The sequence below is a fragment of the Fundulus heteroclitus genome, chromosome 1 (genome assembly GCF_011125445.2).
Source record: "Fundulus heteroclitus isolate FHET01 chromosome 1, MU-UCD_Fhet_4.1, whole genome shotgun sequence".
Taxonomy (NCBI): domain Eukaryota; kingdom Metazoa; phylum Chordata; class Actinopteri; order Cyprinodontiformes; family Fundulidae; genus Fundulus; species Fundulus heteroclitus.
The window spans coordinates 26,781,422-26,804,848 of NC_046361.1; the positions used below are offsets into that span (position 1 = coordinate 26,781,422).

Genomic DNA, 23,427 nt, shown 5'->3' on the forward strand with positions numbered 1-23,427 from the left:
TACTGGAAATAGCCAAATGTTTTTTCTTGAAGGGTGAAGAAAAGTGTAGCACCATTTATTTCAGCCAGCTGACTGTCAGGGCAAAGCAACACAAGGGAAAAGGACAGTGTGTGTATAGCATTGCTCTGCTTCACACAGCTGGATTTAGCCCCTCTCCTCCTCTCTTGTCTCTTGTATCCCATTAAAGGGCTTTTAGCAGCAGGCACAGTACGACAGAAATCTTGTGGGAGTTTGAAATCACAACTTTTTACTGTATGTCGATCCAGGTAACAAGTTCAAGTGGAGTAGCATTTAGTTATGTTAAAAAAAAAACTAAATATTTTACCCTAATGGGGAATATAACATCTGTTCAGCTGCTCAGATTGTTTGTTTTCATAAATAAATAACTGTGCTGTCAAAGCTTTCCTCCACCGTAGTCACACTAACGTTTTGCAACATCCTCTCATTCTTGTCTGAATCCAAACAAACAGCGAAATAAAATAATGTTTAATTTGCAGCTCTAGATATCCTCTCTAGCTAAAATCATTTCCACTCCTCTCATCCACAGCTCTATTAAGCCAGTGGACCTTCTCAGCATTAAGACCTATTTCTCTCACTCTGCTGAGTTCTCCTACGATTCTCCAACTTTGCATTATTTGTTATTCTTTCCATTTTTAACTTTATATTCCCTTGTGTTTTATCTCTACATCTGGCCGGGCGTTTTCTGGTTAGCTGTGACAACATCCTGGGGGGCTGATCAGCAAGAGCTACTGCTGTCAACAGCTTCATCTTATAGATGATACAGCTGGCCCCGTCTCTCGGTGTCTAACCTTGTTTCTCGTAGCTATTGGCAGAGCTTCAGCTGCAACTAACTGTGTGTGCTCGCTTTCATCCTTTTGACCAGTTAACTGCCTCAGAGCATGTCTGCTTAGCTGCGTTTCTTTCCTAGACACAGCCACCTATAGAGCTAGCCTGTCGTTACCCTCTCTAACAGAAAGCATTCCTACATCAGTGTTTTTATTTTTTTTTTCTCTCTGCTCTGTCTGCTGAAACCCCCAGTCGGTCGTGGCAGATGGCCGTTTAACACGGAGCCTGGTTTTGGTTCAGCTGGAGGTTTTCCTCCCTGTTTAAAGAGGAGTTTTCCTCTCCACCGTCGCTTCATGCATGCTCGGTATGAGGGATTCCTGCAAAGATAGTCAATGACGTGATGCAATCGGCTGGGTTTCCTTAGATAGAAAACCTTTTAACCAACCTGTTCATCGTTGTATTGACTTTATAAAGTGCCTTGAGATGGCGTGTTGTGAATTGGCGCTATATAAATAAAACTGAATTGAATATGTTTGGATGATAAGAACCTTTATTGCAGATCTAAAGGTTCCTATTGACACTTGTAAAAGCAGCGATGACCTGCCAACGGTGCTTCCTGAAGTGAAATGAAATCGTATTTCCCTTGCAGTCACAACTATTATGCAGTTGAGCAATTACTCCTGAATGTGCAGTTAGACGATGTCTGCAGTTGCTTTTTTTCTGCCGCCGCCATGCGTTACCTTCACAAGTTGTTGTAGCTATATAAACTGTAATGAGATTCATCACAGGTCAGGTCACTGAACCCAATGCAGTTCCCAGTCTTAATAAATAACACATATTATGCACTGTGGCAGTCTCTATCAATTGTACAGGTATGTCTGAATGAAGCATGTGAACATCAATAGAGAAGTGTCCAGTTTGTGATTGACTAAATGCTGCTGCTGTTCCAGATCAATGCAGCCGTTAATTATCGGTAAAAACTGGGTAAGAAAGGCTGATTGGTTATGATTGGAGGTCTCTAAAGGGACACAAAGATTTAAAATGGGTTTAAAATGTCGTCAGGTCAAATAAGTGACTTTACTGGGTTGTGCTTTTAGAAGAGCTTGATTTCAGCTTGAGATATTTTTGGCACTATTTAATGTTTATTTTGCCATGTGTGTTGTCTAAAAATGTGTTGGTGATCCTGAAAATGAAGAAATGAAGAGGGATTAAGTCATTTCATGTGTATGAAGCATTTGATTCCATTTTGAAGACTGGATAAAGAGAAAATTCATCATTTACCGCAACTAGACAGGAGATGTTACTTTTGCCACGACGTGTCGGTCTCTTTGATTTGGTCACATATTTCATAATAGTGTCTCCCGCTACGGCGCGCAATCAAAGAGCGGTCAGACAATTATTACCCGAATTTATCAGAAAATATGTCGGGATTAAGTCAGCAGTGTGTTTGCATATCACTGAATGGGAATGAGGATAAGTATTGTCATTCGGCAGTGCTCATGCAGCATAACGCTTTTGACATGTCCGAAGAATCTACATCAGCCTCACTCTTAGTTGATGGCAAACTACGTTTGCTACGATCTCAGATGCGGTGGAAGGGTGTGCTGCTTGCCGAAGGCAGCGGGTTTTTAGAACTGCAAGGCTGATAATGCAATTCTGGGACGTGGTTATAATGCAGATGACCACAGGACAGCTTTAAATACAAATAGTGCGGTTTGATGAATTAGGCAACCAATATTAAAGTTATGCACAAGGGCTGTTTTCAGGTTATTGATTTTGGCCTGTGCATATATCTTCTTAAAACCTCTGGTTGCTTTATAATTGGCTTCTTTATTAGTTATAATCACTGTGTCTTGGGTTCTTTACTGTAATTTGCTGCCTGAGGAAACCTCAGCTGCCCTCACTAAGCCCCTGGATGGAGCCTGTGGACTGGAGATTGGCAAGTTCATAAACAGTTCACCCCGAGCCACTGTAACCGTGTTAGCATGTGTCTTGAGGCCCCCTCAGCAGGAAATAATAGCATAATGGAGAAGGCCCCCTTCTTGTGGCTGGTGCCGTCCACCCGTTTTCTCAGTGATCTGCTGAACAATCAGAGTGCCTAAACAAAATTTATGAGCACATACTCTCCCTCCCTTCAGCAAATGCCTCCTAATGAAATACCCTTGATAGATTAATGTCTACGCAAGAATGATTTGCATTCAGACTAACCTATAAATCTTAAGCAATGGCCAAAGATAATTTGCAACTTGCACTCGAAATCGGCTGCATGCTGCCTTCATCTCTAAGAGGGTGCATCTCTCCTTGCATCTTGGCGTGGCAGGGATCCTGCTGGCAGGACGCCAGCCACTGCCGAACCCATTGTTCCCTCGATCAGGTCTTTAACAGCGAGTTAAAAAATGCTTTGTGGATTTTGACGCTGCATGTCCTGTGCCTCAAGGGAAAGCATAATTAAAGCCTAATGAGCATTCTTACCTATACCTCCTCAGGCTACGAGTGAGGGGATGGAATAATACAGCTTTATATGGTCGTTAGTGGGAAAAGCTGTACTGTTCTCAAATAGGGCTTTTTGTAAAAAAAATCCCCTCTCGTCTGCGACCTGGCCAGGCTCTGCTTGCAGAAAGAACACCCCATCTTTGTTTTCAGCCCTGAACCTCGGTAGTAAAAATGAAAAAGGGTCTTGGACCAACTCACCAGCCAGCAGCAGCAGCAAGCCTTTAAAGTGAGAGGAGCAATGAGGCTGAGGGAGCGACAGAGGTGATAAATCTGTGAGGGTCCAGCTGCAGACCTCACTGCAGGCCACTTCCTGCTACATTTGCTGGCTCCTTATGAAATTGCCAAAAGTGGGCGTGGTTTCTGCTATCAAGGTATACCAAGGTTTTCAAAAGTTCAGAACAGCTGAAAGTCTTCCATAATATTGTCTCAACTGTTTTAAAGTTGTTGTTTTTTAATGAGAAGCCAGAGAAGGTGGCAGAGTGACTGATGTGTTCCTTGGCTGTATTGACCGTAGATTGATGCAGCCCTGGCTCTCCTCCACCTGTTGCTGTGGGCTGCTGGTCAGCTGCCTGAAAGAAAGCAACTACTCTTTTCCTTACAAGAAAAAAATTCTGTTTATACGGTAGTAGTTTATGCGGCAGAAAAATTGCAATGACCATATTGATTATGATTAATCCTCATCCTCCTGACACTTTTCTCTCTTTACAACTACACAATGCCCCCAACCCACCAGTTGTACATCATTTGCGGTTATCAAGGGCATTTAGAGTTCATCCAGCTGACCCGATATGTTACTGACATCCAGAATGTGAATACCTCAAAGCTGAAATATAATATCCACCCAAATATTGCATCCATATAATCCTTAGCATTGCAATGTTGCACATACTGATATTGGGATTCAGCAAATGCAGTTCGATATATATATCAAAGCTGAGTACATATTGTTATTATATTTGTTGATCAGGACAACTTAAAAAAAATAAATAAATATATATATATATATATATATATAGATATATATATATATATATATATATATATATATATATATATATATATATATATATATATATATATATATATATTATCTGTAAGTGATCAATAAGCAGACTATTTCATTAGAAATCTGAATCATTATGTGATATTATTTTAGCATAAATAATGATAATAATAATACCTTTTATTTATAGGTGCCTTTTTGGACACTCAAGGTCACCAAACAGTGGTTAAAAAACAACGCAACACAAACAATAATAAAAAGTGATCATAAAGCAAAAAATATGAGTGGGCTAGTGGGACAGTCAGGTGAATAGAGGAGGAGGATCAGAGAGTGCGGGAGGGCGTAGCAATATGGAGGAGATTAGACAGGCAGGGAGGGGCGAGGCTGTGAATGGACTTAAATGCTAAAAGGAGGATTTTAAACTGAATTTGAAATTGATGTGGGAGCCAGTGGAGCTGTTGTAAAACGGGGGTGATGTGTTGGATGGAGGGGGTCATTGTGATGATGCGGGCAGCTGAATTCTGGACTAGCTGGAGTTTATGTGGGAATTTGTGAGTGACACCGGGGAGGAGACAATTGCAGTAGTCTAGGTGAGAAGTGGTGATGGAAATTATGATTTATTGTTGCTTATTTGGTTTTAAAAGAAAAAAAATGGTCATGTTAGAACTTTTGTGAAATATAATTTTGCGATAAATACATATAAAAACAATCTTACTGAGGGCTATGCCTGATCATGATCATCACTTTTTATAAATATTGATGTTAAGATTGTGTTTCCTTTTCCATTTCCAAATCTAAAAAAGGGAGAAGTTGTGATAACAGAAGCTTTTCTTCCCTTGTTGACATTCTGTCTGATTGATATAAACGCCCAGATGGCTCCAATTGTTGCCAGCTAAACTGCATCAATCAAAACACTTTGGAAATGTGGGTTTGATGGCTACCTGAGGCATTTTAACTGGAAGTAGCACTTCAAAGTTGTTTTTTGACTTCAGGACCTTAGTTGATTACAGAATGGCCTGTCATTTGGTTTACATTTCATTTACTTTTTAAATCTATTTTCTTGGATTTTCGTACCACATGTGAGAATATTTCTGATTGCTATTAAAAGGATTTCTTAAGATCCCACAATAAAGGTGATTCTACACCAAGAAGCCAAATAGCAATCATGTTAAAACATATCAGCACACTTTTATGAAAACAGGATATGGCATTGTGATGTTATTGTTGACAATTGTACAGATTCTCATCATTTCTTTATTTTAAGTTATCACAATGTCTCCACCACTCTCCATGAGCTCTCTGATCTTGGTCAAATAGGTTTAGATTAGTTGTGGGCATAAAGTACAGTGGAAGTTTACCTAGTTGCTAAGAATGTTATCAAAAAGCAGAATTTTAATGCATGATTCCTGAGATTCTAAAACTATTCAAATATTGCATCCAAGCAGTCCTTTGCAAATTTCAATGTTGCACACATTTATATTGATTGGTACCGATACCTTATGGGCATGAAATTGTTGGTAGCCTTATTTTAACTCTGCAAAATTTATATGGGCTTAGAAAGAGAAGCGTGCGTATCTATTCCATTTTTTTTTAATTCAATTTTATCTAAATAGCGCCAATTTACAACACGTTATCTCAAGGCACTTTACAAATCTAAGGAAACCCAGTAGATTGCATGAAGTCTTGACAAGCGGCATTCACTCCTTATGAAAGAGCGTAGAGCCACAGTGGACAGTCGTTATTTTTCATCAGGTCATTGGGTCTTATCACTTAATTTCTTGTATTGGCCTTGGGATTCTTGTACCCCAACAATAATCCAAAGGCCCTTGGAATAGAAAAACAAATCACTAGTCAGTCTGATTACAGCACACAGATCTTACCAATGTTTTACTTCTGCCTTGAAAAAAGCCCCACCATACTCATTCCATGCTTTTTCATTATTGCACACTGTAATCAACACGAAAGCATCACACTTGAAGAGGCCAGGAGGCCAAAGTGTGGTTGGCTTGTTCATTCTTTATTTTTTCACAGCTGAACCAATTATCCAACTCGCAGCTGTCAAAACCAGCTGATGCAGCAGCCGAATCGAAGGCAATTTGTAGCGTAGTACCTGTGGAGAGCCGTTTGAAAGCCTGCCACTAGTTTTCTGCCAAGCTGGAGTGTGTGTGCGTTTGTTTGTGTGTGTGTGTGTGTGTGTGTGTGTGTGGCTGACAAGGTGGAGGCTGAGTCAACAGCTAAACACAGATGAGGATCTACTTCTCACACATCTTCTTAGTCATCAGGGAACTATGTCAACACAGACTTTCTCCACAATGTTTGAACTGAAATTTTAACGAGGAGTAGTTTAAGCCATGCAAACAAGTTAATTTAGAAGCTCACAGTGCGTCTACCGTCGTTTTGGTTTCTGGCGTGCGTTGTGTCAGACATAGCTCACTAGTATCGTAGTGCGTTTCTGGTTTGCATAGTTTCTCATTCATTCCCTCTGAGCTGTAACTTGTGTTTCCACTCAGGCTCCTGGTGTTTGTACTTATTTTCTCTCTCCATGAACCATGGACTTTGCAAAACACTTTCAGGGTTTTGCTGAAATCCAAGCAATATTTTCAGGAATGCAGCCAGAAGGAAAGCGAGATCTTCTGGTATTTTTGCACTCCCCGTTTCACGTCAGTTGTTCAACGGTTTCTTGAATTAAGGTGGCGAAAAAAGGTCAGCCGGTTTTTCAGTGCAAACAACCAGTTTAAGGGAACCAAAATAGAAAAGTCTGATCTTATTAACCTCTTCCGATCCTTGCTTCTCGTGGTGTAGAAGTACCGCATTTGGTGTAAATATAGAGGGTAAACAACTTTTTTTGCACCATTAATATTAAAACTGTTAAAAAAAAAATTAAAATGCTCCTGATGCAGTTGGGTTGATGATTGACAGTTAGGTTCTATCCAGAGAGGATTTTAAGATTTTGTGTTACTATGTAACATCACTAACATCACAAAAACTAAGCAAATGAATAAAAAATAAATAAAGAAAGTCAGCAGAATAAGTGATTTCACTCTTGAAAGATTAACATGTAGTGACAGGGGATAGTGGATTGCATTAAATTGTTAATCCCTCATACCCAGCATGCATGTAGTGACAGTGGAAAAGAAAATTCCCCTTTAACAGGAAGAAACCTCCAGGACCAGGCTGAGCATGAGCAGCCAACAGTACTTCTGTACGTCAGGGAAAAGTAATCTCTTTAGTGTCTTCTTCAGGCAGAGAACCAAAACTAAACATTTGTTTCCATGTTTACGTTAAATAGGCACCTTTTTAAATTATATGAATTACTAAAAACATTTTTCCCCACATTCAGTCAGTTTGAGCATTTGCAAAAAAATAAAATTGGTCAAAATGACAATGTTTGTGTCCAGACCTCAAATAACACAAAAAGGAACTAAAGTTCATTTTTAAACAACACCATATTAAACTTTTCACTTTGCAAGTCAGTAATTAGTATTTGTTGGGTTATTACTGACTTTCAGTCAGAGCTTTCCTCTTCCTTGTGTTGCTCTCTAATTTACTTTATTAAATAGAATGACGTGTGCTTTTGTTGGAATTCAACAGACACCTGAATCAAATTTCTGTCATGCATGTAGACATGTTGATTTATCAGCTAATACACTGGCAAACACCCCTTTAATTTTACCTGAGCTGCACACTTATCATAAACATGCTCCTGGCATGCTTCCGACTGGATTTTAGACCACTCCGTTTAGCAGAATTTTTAGAGTTTAGTTAAGTTAGTCAGGTACTGGCTATTGAGCCAACATTTAAGAATAATCCACAAAATCTGAAGGATCCTTGTCATGTTGGAACATCCAACTGTCTCCAGGTTTAAAGTGTCCAGCTCAACCTGCCACCCTCAGACCTCAGGACACTGGTTTGCATGTTCAGGAACATGCCAGTTGTTATTGTGTGCACAGAAAATAGATGGCATCATGAGGAAAAAAATATCATGTAGAAATTCTGCAGCAACATCTCAAGACATCAGTACGCAACTTAAGGCTTGGGCACAAGCAAGCATACCCCCAAAACGTGGGTTTGGGTCAACAAAGTCAATTTCATGTCAAGCAAGGATTTCAGTCATATAGAACATTTGTGGGCAGAGCTGAAAAGATGTGCATGAGTAAGACTTGCAGCTTGATTTGAAACGTAACTGAGAAACTGGTGGGGATTTTCTAAGAAACCCAGCATAGCCAATATTTTTCTCTTTGGATCAAAAGTCTAATTTGCCAGTGAGAATCATCGGCATTCTAAAATACGTTATACTCTGTGAAACATAAAAAAAAAAAGGGCTAAATAGACTTTGCAAACCCACAGCATGATGTTCTCATTCACGCAACAAAATGTTTCCATCAGGCCAGTAGACAATTTGAAGATTTTAAATTGATGTTCAAAGAACTGGAAAAGAAATGACAATATATTCAACTTTTTTGGGCAGGAATAAAGGATTAATGTGTCTTAACCTGGTCTTAAATGACATGTCACAGGGTCAGTACATCAATACTTTAGGGTCCAGTTCCTCTGCTGGTGCATCTCGCCCTGCTTGACATTTATCTAAATAATGCATTGGCTGGTAGTGCAGTGTCAGAGTAAATAATGAGAAATCAAGGCGGGTGAAGAAAGTGGGCGAGCTGTTTGGAACAATTTCAACCATACTGGAGTAACGTGTGTGTGTGTGTGTGTGTGTGTGTGTGTGTGTGTGTATGTGTGTGTGTTGGTTTGCGACAGTTTGCCACCCTCATTTTTTCTGAGCCAGACAGCTATTGAGGGTCACGCACCAGTAACTCCATCCAGATGCAATACATAATATGAGAAGCAAACCTCCGCAGAAGGCTGCTCTTCCACACGTTTATGTCAGTGTTGGCTGCTGATTTCTACAGGAAGCATGACTGCTAGATTTATGTTGTACAGCAAAAAAAAAAAAATCTGTGGTAAGTACCTTTAATATAAGTGCTTTACTGAGGGAAAAAAACACACAAACATGCATCTCATCTGAGAAAAAAGAACAAACTCCATTAGGAGTAAAATATTGTACACTTCCTCATGACTGTAGAGTTCTTAGAAAAATGAATCTTTTCAAGTATTGACAATAATGGGCAGCCCTGTATGAGATGATGGAGCTCTGCAGCAACCTACCGACATTAATGAGCAGCTGAATTTGTTTGCAGGTTCATTGATCATTTTGTGTCATTGTTGTGAATGAAGTCAAGTGTACAATATTTTTATTCATTTTGTTTTTGGTCTCTCAGCAAGGGGTTTGTTAAGGACTAGCACAAAACTTCGTGTTTGTTGCTGAAGGAAAGAAAATCTTTAGTAGCAACCTTATTCTTACTAGTTCACATTAAAAAAAAAAAACATTTAATGCCGCCATTAGCTTAATCAATCACAATTTAGGATGGATTTGGGGCCACATATGCCTATCATACATTTCTGCACACTGTTTGCATGTAGCAAAACATGTAATTTATATTTATATTGCCAGCCCTGCTTGCTTTTGCCTTCCATTGATTGATAGAAGTCAGACTTTGTTCACAAGTAAAATAACTATAGTATTTAAAAATGTTGAAATTTGCATAGCACATTTGACACAATCTAAATCCTAAAAAATCTTCTTAAATATGAACAAGTTCACTTTATTTCTTACTTACTTCTGGTTGCCTGGACACAAATCCTGTCCCTTCATTTCAACACTTAATAACAAGCTCTGTATCCTTTTCACAGCAGTGTTTTATTCTGCCTTAGTGTTTGGCCTATATATTTCTCTCTTGATCTCTCTCTTGCACTTTAAAGGCTAAAGACACATTTGGTTAACCTCCTAAACTACTGACGACGCACTGATCAGAGAGTCATGGCAGAGTTTCGGCATCTGTTTTTTTGTAACGCTGTTAGATGCCGATAATAATTGGAGCTGTTTTCACTTTCTCGTTTAATTAAAAATTATTTTCTAGATTTACTGCCATGAGCTATCAGCGATTAGTTGTATTGAAGTCAGAGGTTGATGCTACATTGTGTGAGGGAGGGTTTCTGTAAAAAGGTTTGACCAGTAATTTAAAACAAAGGTAAAATTATGACAGAGTTGACATTTGAAGATATTTTCAGCATCCTATTAGCACTTAGTGCAATGAGCGTGGTTAGGCTTTGCTAACTGTTACCGACAGCTTCTCTGTGTTCCCTAGATGCAGTTCTTTACCTGTAAGGTTTAAAGTTGAAAAGTCTGCTCCAGGTCAATTTGCTCCTTTGCCAATGTGATGATGTGTCCTCAAGGTGGGCTCTTCGTGTGGTGCGCTGATATTTTTTGCACGCAAAAATGAGTGGTAATGACTAAAACTGCAAAACTATGACATGGAACAGGATAAAGTAGCCTCAGTAAATAGACTACGTGACTTTGTATAATGAATTTATCAGAGGGGAGCCGCAGCTATTTTTTTCTTGGATAATGACCATGCAAATGGTTGTCTAAGTTGACTATCCAAACTGCTTTCAATTTGTTGCATCGTCAGGCTATTTTAACAACTTTTTAAATTATTTAAATCTGAAAACTTTGAACTTCCTAAAAGCTTGTCGCTACACAGAGTTCACCAACAGTATGCAACTTATCTTAAAAGACTTAAATTGGAGACCAATTAAAGCTTAAAACGTAACGCTTATGTTTTCTGCATTTATATGTTGAGTATTTTTTTAAGTCTACATTGAATAAAACTAAAGCAGTAGTGTTCTCATGTGTATTGCTGCTTAAATGACTGGGTTTTCTGAGAGGCTCTTTATATTTGGAAATGGCAGTTAAAAAAATCCAGCAAAGTAGACTTGGATCTTAATGTCCATCAGAGTCACATTCACAATGTCAATTTGAGCAAATATTTTGTTGCATGGCTCCGAGTAAAGAGAAAAGAGAAACATTGTTAATATAAGTTATTAATATAAGTATAACAGACATTTGTCAGGAATGCAGCTGCAAACCATAGAATACATTTTATATGTACAGAAAAGTTGTCAGGCAATATGAGTCGTTCAAGTATATGTAGCAGCAGAATGTATTGCAACAATGAACACACCATTTAATGATGCAGATAACAGTGCAATAGTATAGTGACCATGTAAAATGACTAGTTTTGTAATGCTTGCCAGAGGCCATCAGGGAGGACAGTTCATGATGGGGGTGGGAGGGGTCTTTTATGGTTGTCCGAGCCCTGGTCTGGCAGCATCTGCAGCATCTGTTTCAATGATTCTCTCCACATTCACAACTCTCTCTACACATTTACAGTCTGAGGCATTGCAGGCTCTGAACCACACAGCGATGCAGCTGGTCAGTACACTCTCTATTGCCCCTCTGTAGAAAGGGTGGCAAGAGGGGTATTTGCTCTTCTCATCCAAATCAAAAAGTGGAGACGCTGCTATGCTATCTTCACAAGAGCATAATGTATTTTCGGACTACAAGGCACACTTTTTTTGCATAGTTTGGCTGATTCTGTAACTTAGTCAGGTGCAACGCATATCAAGTTTTAAATGGTAATTTGACCAACATGAACCAAGGAGTAAACATTACCATCTGTAGCCACAAGAGGGTGCTCTAGGCGTGTGAAAACTATATGATGCTTCTGTACCACTTAAAAATGTATTAAAACATTAACTTGTTGACAACAAAGACTGAACACAAGTTTGTATGTTGTTTCGCTGTTTTAGTATGCATTCACATAGTGGAGCGGTGTGTGGTGCAGCGTGAAGGGAGAGCGCAAACCATGACAAAACCCTGTCATTGGGCTGCTAGCTAACAGCTAGCATTAGCTTATGTTGTCGGAAAGGTTTACATCTTCGTTGATGCATGTTCAAAAGATTTACTGATCTTTCTATGTTGTACTCAAACATCTGTGTCTTAGTATGTATCTTAGTTTGTTGCACCATTACGCTCACGGTCTTATTACAGCGTAATTTTGACCAGTTTCAGCGTAACGGCTGTTCACAATCTCTTTGGTTTTGTCCACATTCAGGTTCAGATTGTTTTTGTCACAATAGTCCACCAGTTGTTTCATCCCATCTCTGTATTCCAGTTGGTTGTTGTCCCTGATGAGTCCCACCACTGTTGTGTTGTCTGCATAATTGGTGATGTGGCTCGTACTGAACCTGGCATGGCAGTCCTTGGTGAACAGGGTAAAGAGCAGTGGGCTCAGAATGCAGCCTCGGGGAGCAGGTGCTGAGGGACGCTGGAGGTGTTTTTATGCAACGGTAACCAAACTGCAGTGGATCAAAACGGGGGGTGGGGGGGACTTTGGAAATTATGTGATCTCTCATCAACCTCTTGAAGCATTTTGTCATGATCGGAGTTAGTGCAAGGAGGGGTTAATTATTCAGTGATAAAAATGTGTTTATTTTGGGGACTGGTATAATGATTGCAGTCTTGAAACAGGATGGGAAAACAGCCTGGGCCAGCCAGGTGTCCAATATGTCCATTAGGATGGGAGCCAGGTGGTCAGCACAGTCTTTGAGCACCTGTCCCGGTATGTTGTTGGGGCCCACTGTAGTATGAAAATGTATAGGTTAGAAATGCACAGTTATAGTAGAAATACAATTCACCCTTTGCAAATTCTAGATTTTTACCTTATAACATATGTGGTCTTTACCAGGTTCTAAATTTACTGTATAAAGTCCAAAATAAGGACAAAACTAAGCACACCTCAAAAATGCTTGAAGTGTACAAAATATGTAAAACACTAGAATGTAAGGAGTTGTACTTTCTTTCTGCAGTAATGGTAGATAATCATAACAGACCGTGTCTCACCTTGAACTGGGTGCTTGAATTTGGCTGTTGTCTGTGATTTCTGCATTGATTTTAGCCGATGTAATCAATTTGTTCAGGGATTAGAGAATGCTGACACTGCAGTTCAAGCTCATATAATTAACCTGAACAGCTTCTCTTAAAAGAAACAAGACTTTATTTGCGCTGTTGATGCTCTCACTGCTATTTATATCTTCTGCAGAAAATAGGTTCTTGGTATAGGTGACAAAAAAAGTGTTGCTCTTTGTTATTTCACAACAAATCAAACTTAAAACTTTTTGTTTTGTTGTAATTGATGCCCTGACGATATGTGACAATGAAAAAGTATTTTCGGCCTTTTTGTCACCAGAGCAGGGGTCTGCAACCTTTACAACCCAAAGAGCCAGGGAAATGGGAAATAGCCTGTACTTGTATAGCACTTTATCAAGTCCTGGGGAACCCAAGGTGCTTTACACTACAATCTGTCATTCACATGTTGACAGTGGTAAGCTACATTTTTTTTTTTTATTGTTTTTTATTTTATTATTTTTTTTTTTATTTATTTTTTTTTTTCCCAGTGTCCTGTCTAGCAATATGGCAATAGGAATTGATGTCTCAATGCCAGATAGAGCTCGACAGATTTTGCTTTTACAAGTGGAGCAAACAGCTTTCGCCATAGTGCTCCACTTGATTTATGCTTGTAAATAGCTTTATTATGATTCCTGCAAGGAGAATTTCAAGTGTAAGCTACATTTTTAGCCACAGCTGCCCTGGGGCAGACTGACAGAAGCGTTCTGATGCTGTACCGATCAACGTAGGAAAATGTTTATCACAATACTACGCGCCAACTACACGTTAAGTTCAGTATACCACTGAAAATCCTCAGTATTTGCATCTTTTACTTTTGCTTTTTCCTGGGATCACAGCAGTGGTTTGAAATATGTGCATGCTATTGTCCTGCCATGGACGTGCAAAATGTACATGTTTTTAAACTAAAGCAAGAAACTAAAATAGTTACTTTATCCGAGGCATTCTGCCTAAAGCAAAACTGCTTTAGTAGAATATGTTTAAGATGCACAACTTTTATTTATAAAATCAAAGACAAATGTTCTCTAAAACACAAGCCTAATGCATGTTTAAAAGGAGTCGTCTCAGGTGGAGCATTGTGTTGAGGTACGAATGAGTGCTGCTGCGCGGCCCGCAGTAAGTGATGTTCCAGTTCATTTAAAGCCGAGCGGCAAGCTATGATTAAATGAGCGAGGCTGCTGTATTCCTGCAGTCGTGTCCGGTTGCACTTACTCCTGCAGAAAGGCAGATTGATAATTTCTGAGTCAGCATTTTCCCTGCTCGGTGTGCCCTCTGTTAGTTTCCACCCTTTCAACAGGAAACAGGCCGTCCTCATTGCAACGGATTCTGTATCCGTGAAACAGGAAAAGGGGGATAAACGTATACCCACCCCCATGGTGCAGGGTGATGTCACTGACCCCCGTAGAAGGCAGAAGTTTTCGAGATTTGTTTTAAGAAAGTGGGTGGGAAAAGTATTAATTTTACCACTGCAGCTTAGGCTGCTCCTGGGCCAGTTTGGGAGAAAGCAATCACACACATCGCAGAGGCCTTACTGTGGAATAATACTTCCACTGGGATTTGGCCTTTCATGCATTATTTAAAAGGCTTTGGGAATGCACCTCAGTGAGCCTCAGCAGACTGTTTCTACGCAATGCAGGCGAAAAACGGTTTAAATTAAATTTGAGCTGTAATTTAGGTGCATATCATCATAAGCATGATGGATGAGAGAAAGTGTTTTCTTTTCCTTAGCTGTTACACCATAACTTCAATCCTGCCTGAAAAGTTGATGTGTGCATTATTATCTCTTGAGATTTAGAGAACTTCCTGATACGTTTCAGCTTGCAGTTTATGTAACCAAACTAACATTCTCACATGTTTGTTTTAATTACAGTTGGAAGTTGGAAGGATTTTTGGAAGAATTATAGTTTAAAAAGCACCAAACTGTGGACAATAGTAGTAAGTTTGTAAACATGATTAAGAATTTAGTAATTAAAGAAACATGTTTCCCTTAGGGGGCAGAGAGCAAATAACGAGAGAATAGATTAGGGCTAAAGTAGAGCTGGTGAATGCTAATGCTGCAAAGATCAGTACTTGGTTGTTTCGATTTCAGGTTGAACTCTGTATGTCATCATGATGGGTCCTTGTTTTTCAATGGAGCTCAACATGGCTTTACATTAGGACCCCTGCTCTTTAATATCTGTGAACCTTTAAAACCTTTGAAAACATCCAGCCACCCTTTGATGTTAGCACAACTTAAGTTTGTGTCAAGTTGAACAAAAACTAAATCTGCTGTATTTTCAAATGGCAGAGTTGTCTAGACAACTCTTTGGCACCATTGTTTATCCAAATGTGGCATTTAAAACTTTTTTTTTTCACTGAAAATGGTTGTCTCGAAATTAAAATGTTACGTTTTGTTTTGTCTTTTGTAATTGGTGAATTTGGGGATTTCTCTTCATGCTGCTTGTACATGGCCGTCCTTATATGTCTGCTGACATTCGATTCAGAGATGTTTTTTTTTTTTTGTTTTTTTTACATATAAAGCTTGGCTTCGGCTTTTACCTTCTAGTGAGTAAATACCAAATATGGTCTACTCTCCAAAATTATTTTACAAATGTCTTGTTCCTTCAGTTGGAACAGAAAAAAGAATAATTTAAATAGATAGCCTTCATTTCCTAAAGTAGTGTAGGAAAGGATCTGGAAGTATCAGAAATGGTTGCCCTGGGGAATTATAGGTCAAGTTCAGTTCACCTGTTCGGTTTGATTGTTTTTCTATGTTGCTGCTCTGCTTTTTGATCATGGCTTGGCTGTTCACTGGCTTATGATGAATATTGGATGTAGTTATTTTCTGATTCTTTAGCTGTTATGTCCAGAGGCTCTCTGGATGTTAATATAATACCCTAATTAATTATTTTTAAAATGCTTCCACCTATTATGTGACATTTATAGTATATACTAAAACTGAAAACAAAAGGCTTTGTCAGGAGGACAATATAAAAACATACAAAAACTGCAATAACATAATGTTATGAATATAACCCCAGTTCTCTGATTAGCATGAGTGAGTGTTTCACTATGGGAAAAGACCTCCTGTGTGACTTCATCAGAAGCTTAAATGTCATTTCGCCAGCCCTGAATGGCTGGCACCAGTGACGTCTATGTCAGGAGGGACCCAGACCCTCGCCCTATTAATAGGGCTGACATAGCGTTAGCTGCCATTCAAAAACAAGCTCATCTCTTCCTCTCTTCTGAAGATAAGAGGGTGGGCTAGTGAGACACTCACCCGTGCTACTCAGAGAACCCGGGGTTATATTCATAAACTTAAGCTCTCTTTCATAGTATTTGTTTTGTGTCTTACTATGGGGAGAAATACTGATTCCCGGATTGGTGGCCTTGCCTGTTTAAATTACAACTATTCACAGGGGCCAATCAGTAAGGGGCCACAGCATGAGAGCCTGCAATTTAGCCTGAATGGGCCACTACAAGAGCAGTCAGATCAAGCTTATAAAATCTAGTAAATGTGTTGGAGGAAGCCCAGCATGGTGCTGCACATGCCTCCTGGATAAAGACCCCTTTAATAAGAGCCCATGGAAATGATTGCCCCCTGGTGGAACATGCATGAAGCCCAGATGGGGGCTGGAGGGCCCCTGCTAGAATATGCCAAAGTAATAGCTTCTGCACTCCACTAGGAAAGATGCTGCTTTGACTCCGGCTTTCCTACATGTGGCTTTGCCAAGGACAAACATTGGCTGACTGGTTTTCTGTCCGTGTGTTTTCTAAATAAATCCCCAGCATGCTGGACACAATGAAGATCCATTTGCTCCTCTGATGGAAAAGAAGGGGAGTATACCAGCTCTGTTGGAGAGCATGAATCCACCACGTTTGGTACAAAAACAGGGTTAGATGGCCGGATGACCCTCGTTTTGTTACTGCAGGAAAATAATTCACTCAGGCTTGATGCACAGAAAGGGCATGAATTTCACCAACTCGCTTCGCTGAGGCTAGGGCAAGCAGTGATGTTGTTTTGATGTATTGCTGGACGATAATCTAAGCTCAACTACTTCTAGATGTTTGAAAGCAGAAGAAGTTTGAATGATACAATGATATATGCAGAGTCCACCTGAAGGGTGCTTTGAACAAGAGATGTCCTCACGAAAATGATTGCTTTTCAGAGTGAGCGAACATTACCAAGCTGTCGCTTACTGAAAGACTTCTAACAAAGACTGAACTTTAAAGTTAAATCAAAACGTGATTCAACAAAGTATGAGTGTGTGTGCACATCAGTTAAGTTAACGTTACCTTTGTTTCCTCTTTAATACTGTACATTTGTTGTTTTTCCTGGAAGATATCTATCATTGTATTTCCTATTTTAAGTGACTAAAACCCCAACATGTACACCCCCTTTTATAAGATCCACTTTATTTTAGCTGAATATATTACTGGTTTTGTGATTGGGTCTCTCTCGGAAAAGCTTAATCTTTATGAGATTTTTACCAGGATACATAAAGAATATAATAAAAAAGCTTAATTGCACCTCAATAAAAAGGTAAAGGTATTTTCAACAGCCTCGATGGGAAAAAAATGAAAACGTGCAAACCTGAATTATCAGGAACAATATGAGAGTGTTTCCTTTGGGGTGGCCTTGAAGTGGCCCAAAAGGCTTGAACTTATCAAGCAGTAGCTCAGATGCGCACAAAGTGAAGTTCCACATGAATAACGGTGACTGATGGTGCGTCATGCTGTGTACGCTGCAGCAGACAGTCCATCTGTCTTCAGTGGAAGTGGGATGCTTATTGCAGCATCAGCATACTGAAACAACTGGTAACATAAACAGCATTGGTGTTTGAGGTAAAACTAATAGTGGCAATAATAACAAAACAAGTTTTTGTTTTTTCTCTCTCCTGCAGAATAGAGTAAGTAATCTGGTTTGCATATGAATGAGTGTGTGGAGGCCGGTTAAAAAGATGGGTGTATCATTCAGCAACTGACTAGTGATTAGTTTGAGTCTTTTAATTTTTTTTGCCCCCTGTAAAGTGTTTCCTACACAGCAATCAATTGCTTCAGTAATTGCTGTTGTAACTGAACTGCGGAGGGTGAATCGGTGAATCTCATCCGCCCACTGTGTTTCGCTTGTGCTTCTGCAGCCTTCACCTGAACCACTTTCTATAATCACAGTGTGATTTGCACTCAAGAAAACAGCGAAGGCCGTGTTTGTGCTGTGACTTTTTGGGAATTGTTGAAATGCGTTCATGTCTCTTGACGGAATGAGTGAAGAATTTTAAGCAGATATTTCTGAAATAAGAAGAAACTTGCCGTTTATTTTCCTGAACAGTGCAACATTTCTGCACAGAGCCTACTGTAGTTAATAGTACAGTCAAGTCTCTGTGTGGACTTTGCCTCATTGTTTTCCTCCAACGTGAGAGGAGCCAACCAGGCGGCTCATAAATTTGCCCTGACGCAGCCATGCAGTTGCTTTATTGCTCCTCAGTGCTATGGTTTAAAGAACAGGCTACACATTTTATTTCTGCATGGTGAGGATTACTTTCCCTTTCTATTGCAGTGATTTCTACTGCAGTTGACAACTAACAGAGCCTTTGAATTTTCACGCCAAAAATCCAGGACCAGCAGTGTGCAACAGCAAATATGGTAAAAGCCAGGGGGCTAAAAGGTTAAAAACTATGTGTACATATCTAAGAAATTAAGCTTTGTAGCACAATCAACTTAACTCTTTAATAAAACCTCAGAATATAAAATTTCTAACCAAACATGAGCTATATAGGATAAGGAAATGCAGTCCGTTGCTGTTTTTGTCGTCTCTAGTTAAATGCAACTTAATATGAATAACACCAAGTCACAAGACAAGATATGTCGGCTGCCCGTCCCTGATGTGAATCTCCTGTTCTACCATGTCTCAAAGGTGCTGTGTTGGACTGATATCTGGACTGTAGGAGGCCATTGCAGTACGGTTGAACTCATTACATTCTGCAAACCACTTTGAGAGGATTTAAGATCGTAGTCATGGTTGAATTATATTGCTCAAAGTAGCCATCAGGAAATGGGCAGAGTTTAGTCAGAAAGGGATGGACATGGTCAGCAGTAATACGTAGGTAGGCTGTGTTATTGAAATGATGCTTAGGTAATACTAAAGGAACCTGATGTATGCCAAGAAATCTTCCGTACTATTACAGTGCCAGCCCAGGCCATTCATTAAAAAGGCAGGATTTCTGTTGGTCCGGTTATTCTCTGTGCGAAACTGAAAACCCACCTGCTTAGAGTTGCTTTAGACCCATAATAACCAGAACACTGACCAACAAATTTTATACGTATTGATGTTTTCACTTAATAAAATTTAATGTTTGGTACTGGTCTTAAAACCGGTGACCGTTTCTATGTTTTTTATGGTGTTTTTGTGTTTTCATGAAATGCTGAAATGTGCTATACAAATAAACTTGACTAGACTCTGCCTTTTAGTAAATCCGACTAGAACAGCAGGATCTGAAAGTGCCTGGATTTCTCTGTCTGGCAGCAACAACCCGAATGTAATTTAAATCCCTTTTCTGGCCCAGTCTGACGTTCAGATTTAACTTCCAGAGGTCATCTTTACCATGTCTACATCCCTAAATCCTTTATGTATCTCCCATGTGATTGGCAAATTCACTTTTTGCATTAACGACGTGTCTCTAGGTGTACTTAAAAAATGGCCTTGCGTGTGTAATTTGTCAGTCTCACTCCCATATGTCAGGAATGCCTACCATCTCTCAGGAGATCAGTTCAGAAAGTTTCTCCAAGCATAACTGGATCTAAGCAATGATGTTGCTTAATCAAAGTTATTCAAGTTGTTCTATGTAATACAATGTTAAGCTTTATTCCTAGAACATCTAGTTTCCACTTGTTCAAAAAGCAAACAATAACGTCTGTGTTTTGTTTTTTTTTCTCTGCTTTTCAGATCCGAGTGTGACCCCACCCGAATGGTCAGGTAGGTCAAGCTGCTTCTTTTGATAATTTTCTGAGTTTTTGTCTTTAATAGAGTTCTGAAGTTTTTTGCGATTACAAAAGCACTCTGCCTTGGACATCCTTGACACGGTATTGAGCTTTTGTTTCAAAAAGCCCATGCTGTGGTGGTGTAAAAGTAAATAACAGCAATCAGAACACTAGTCAGGGTGACAAGTAGAGACCTGTATGGCAGAGACAGGACCTGTCTCTTTTCTTTGTGTTGGCTACTGCTGGATTTTACAGAGTGAAAAGGAAATTGTTGTTCTTTTCTGTCTTTTTTTTATTTTTTTATAAGAAGGGCCCATTCCTTTGTTTTCAGTTGTTGGCAGTTGGTGTAGCTGGAGATTTGTAGGAGTGTTTCTGCTGCTGCAGTTTTAAAGCTCTAAAGTGAATCTATCTTCACTGGGAACACAACTGAGGAATATAACCCATGATGGGTTTTGCTCAGTGGTAAACACTCTCCTTATCAGCTGTTTTTTTCTCCAAGCATCCTCCACCTTAGACAACCTAAAACTGCTATGTGTTCAGAGCCAAAGGCTGTTTAAGTATGTCAGAAGGAGTGTCATACAAACGGGCGTTGAACTAAAAAAAAAACACACATTTCAGGTCTGTTCTTGGATCCTGCTGGCACTAAATGTCCTGCTATAAAGTCATATGTCTTTATGTTATTCCATACAGCTCATTGGCATCATTACGTCTTACAACAAACCAAAGACAAGAAACCGATGTACAAATAAATAAATAAATAAAAAATACATGAAATGAGGTGTGTGGGGAAATATGTCTGCTAAAAAGCGGCCTGTAGTCTGCACAATTCAGAGTAAATTTTATTAATATCATTGCAGCTGATGCTGGAGTGCTTTTAAGCATTGATTTCTACTGCAGACGAACAGATGAACATCAATGATAAACCTGTGCAGGCGATTGTCCACAAAAATGCGTAATAGGTTAAGTCTGACAGCATTTATTGGAGTCGATGCGTAATAACAGTGTTATCTTCAAGAAGCTGAAAGAGGTCATCCTAGTAAGTTATTTATTGACCCTTCTGGTCAAGGGTTTACATCCACGCCTCATTAGCATCATAGTTATTTTAGATTTGGGATGTTCATGGTGCATTTGAGCCATTCTTTTTCCCTGTGTGGAATGTTCATGCAATGTCCAATTTCTGTGATATTTATTCTTACTTTTTTATTAAGATAAGGTGGCCTATATTTAATTAGATGCATGTTTTTCACACAGCTTAAAACATATAAATGCTGGCTCTAATATGTGCATACACTCCTACGGATATGTATCTGGGTGTCACTTAGCAAGTTGCACCTTTACCACAAGCTTTTTAGAGCCTAAAAAAAAGCCTTTTTGGGATATTTCAGGCTTTCCCAGCTTTTAAGCACATACATTTTTTATTGAGATTTATCCCTGAAGCTTACTTTTAGCCTCATTTATTCATGTCCAAGACCAGTTTGTATGTGCATTATGCTTCTGGAAAACACAGCTATCTCAAAGTTCCTTTCAACTGAATCAAGCTGTCACCTCAGGTGAGAGGAAATTGGCAAGGATGTTTACGAATAATCCAGGAACCTCTAAGGCTGAAGCCCATCATAAACTGTGAGCTGCTGATACAGAGGTTGTCACTGTCCACAGTGAAGTGAGTTTAGGATCAATATGGACTGAGGGTGCTGACTAAGAACTAAACCCCGTTTCCAAAAATTGATACCTTCAAGTTCTACTGAAATTTGCAGGCCATAAACCTTTGAGGTTTTATGGTGAAAGGAGACAAAGATTGAGCTTTTTAGCCCAAGAACATGGAGGATATTTTGAAAACTCATGATTAGACAGTAAAAGCAAAGAACACTGCACCGGTTGTTAAGAATGGCAGTGGTAGCATCATGCTTAGGATCTGTTTTGGTGGTAGCGGCGCTATTGCATCGCATTTAGTGGAATATTAGAAGAGTATGGCCTTCAATTTTTTCAGATTCACCTCAAATCAACATTTACAGCCAGGAGCATAAATATTTGGAAAGCGACAAGGTTTACCCCGGTTTGATTCTGTGCATTACCAGACTGAATTGTTCCTGAAACAACTCAAATGCAGTTGAAATGCAAAGAAAAATGGAATTACCCAAACCTGCCCATGAAATAGCCTCAATGACAATTGTTCAGTCACTTTTGATCCCTTTTTAAAAACAGATAGTTACATGTGAAGGAGCTGAAACTCCTAATCTCTTCAAACTATCTTAATGTGGATACCCTCAAATAAGAACTGGGAGTCTACACAGTATGGTCATGTCTATTATGTAATCTATTATATGTTTTAATAAACTGATATAAAAAAACCTAAACATTTGTCAGTGTCCAAATACATGAAATTTTTTGTAGCGTGTAACAAATATAATTTCCCTCTGGGATTATTAAAGTATTTCTGATTCTGATTCTGAACTGTAGCGGGTTGAAGCATGGAAATAAGTAAGTGTCCGAAGAAGATCCCAACTTATCAATTTGATTAAAAGTGGACCAACAAGCTTTTGGAATCGCTTAAACCGGTTTCCTTTTGAGAATTTATGGACTGTACTTTAACGTTGTACCTGAACCAGTGAACCAAGCAATATAAATGAGTCCTAGCAACTCCGAGAAGATGAGATGTCAAATATCCAACCAGAGTGAAGCCGGAACTGTTCTATGGCTACATCAAGTGGATCGATTTTCTGCAGCGTGCTGAGGAACGTTTGGCCAAATTCTAATATTAGGAAATCCTAATGCCTGACACCATGTCTAATTGTGAATCTTAATTGAGTTTTGATTTAAATCTTTTTAAAACTAATTATAGCTTTGTAGGGCAAACCCAAAAACCTCAATATTTACTTATTTATAATAAAAATATTTGATGTTAAACATCATCCTTATAATAAAATTTAAACTAACATTGAGGAATAACATGTAAAGGTTTTAGCAACATAACTTTGCACAGGGTGAAACAGCATGTGAACAAGAGCAATTTTCTATAACACTAAATAATGTATTGTTATTTGACTCTGGTGTATTTAGTCCTTTAAGCTCACACACCTGTGAATCCATTTACTTTTATGTCTAACGCTGGAATCTGTTGTACTCCATAGCTCCCAGCATTAATAATAGAAAACTGGCATAAAATATTTATTCAAAAATATGTTCACAGACAAGGAAATTTTTAAAAGAATAAAAAAAAAAAAGCAAAGAGTATTGTTTAAATGGGTTTAAACAAATATACACACTGCTAAAAAAAAATCAAAGGAACATTTTTTTTATGGCATTAGTGGCCTTTACTTGACAG

General features: G+C 39.0%; 1 protein-coding gene across 3 annotated transcripts in view; it reads left to right on the plus strand.

The window, feature by feature from the left end:
- Window positions 1-23,427, plus strand: part of LOC105932290 (IQ motif and SEC7 domain-containing protein 1) — a 146,746-nt gene that overhangs the window by 11,582 nt on the left and 111,737 nt on the right. For all 3 annotated transcript variants that reach the window (XM_036139319.1, XM_012871383.3, XM_036139322.1), the window contains exon 2: window positions 20,071-20,100. In XM_036139319.1, coding sequence (XP_035995212.1) covers window positions 20,071-20,100 — 30 coding nt within the window. The remainder of the gene's footprint in view (window positions 1-20,070; window positions 20,101-23,427) is intronic.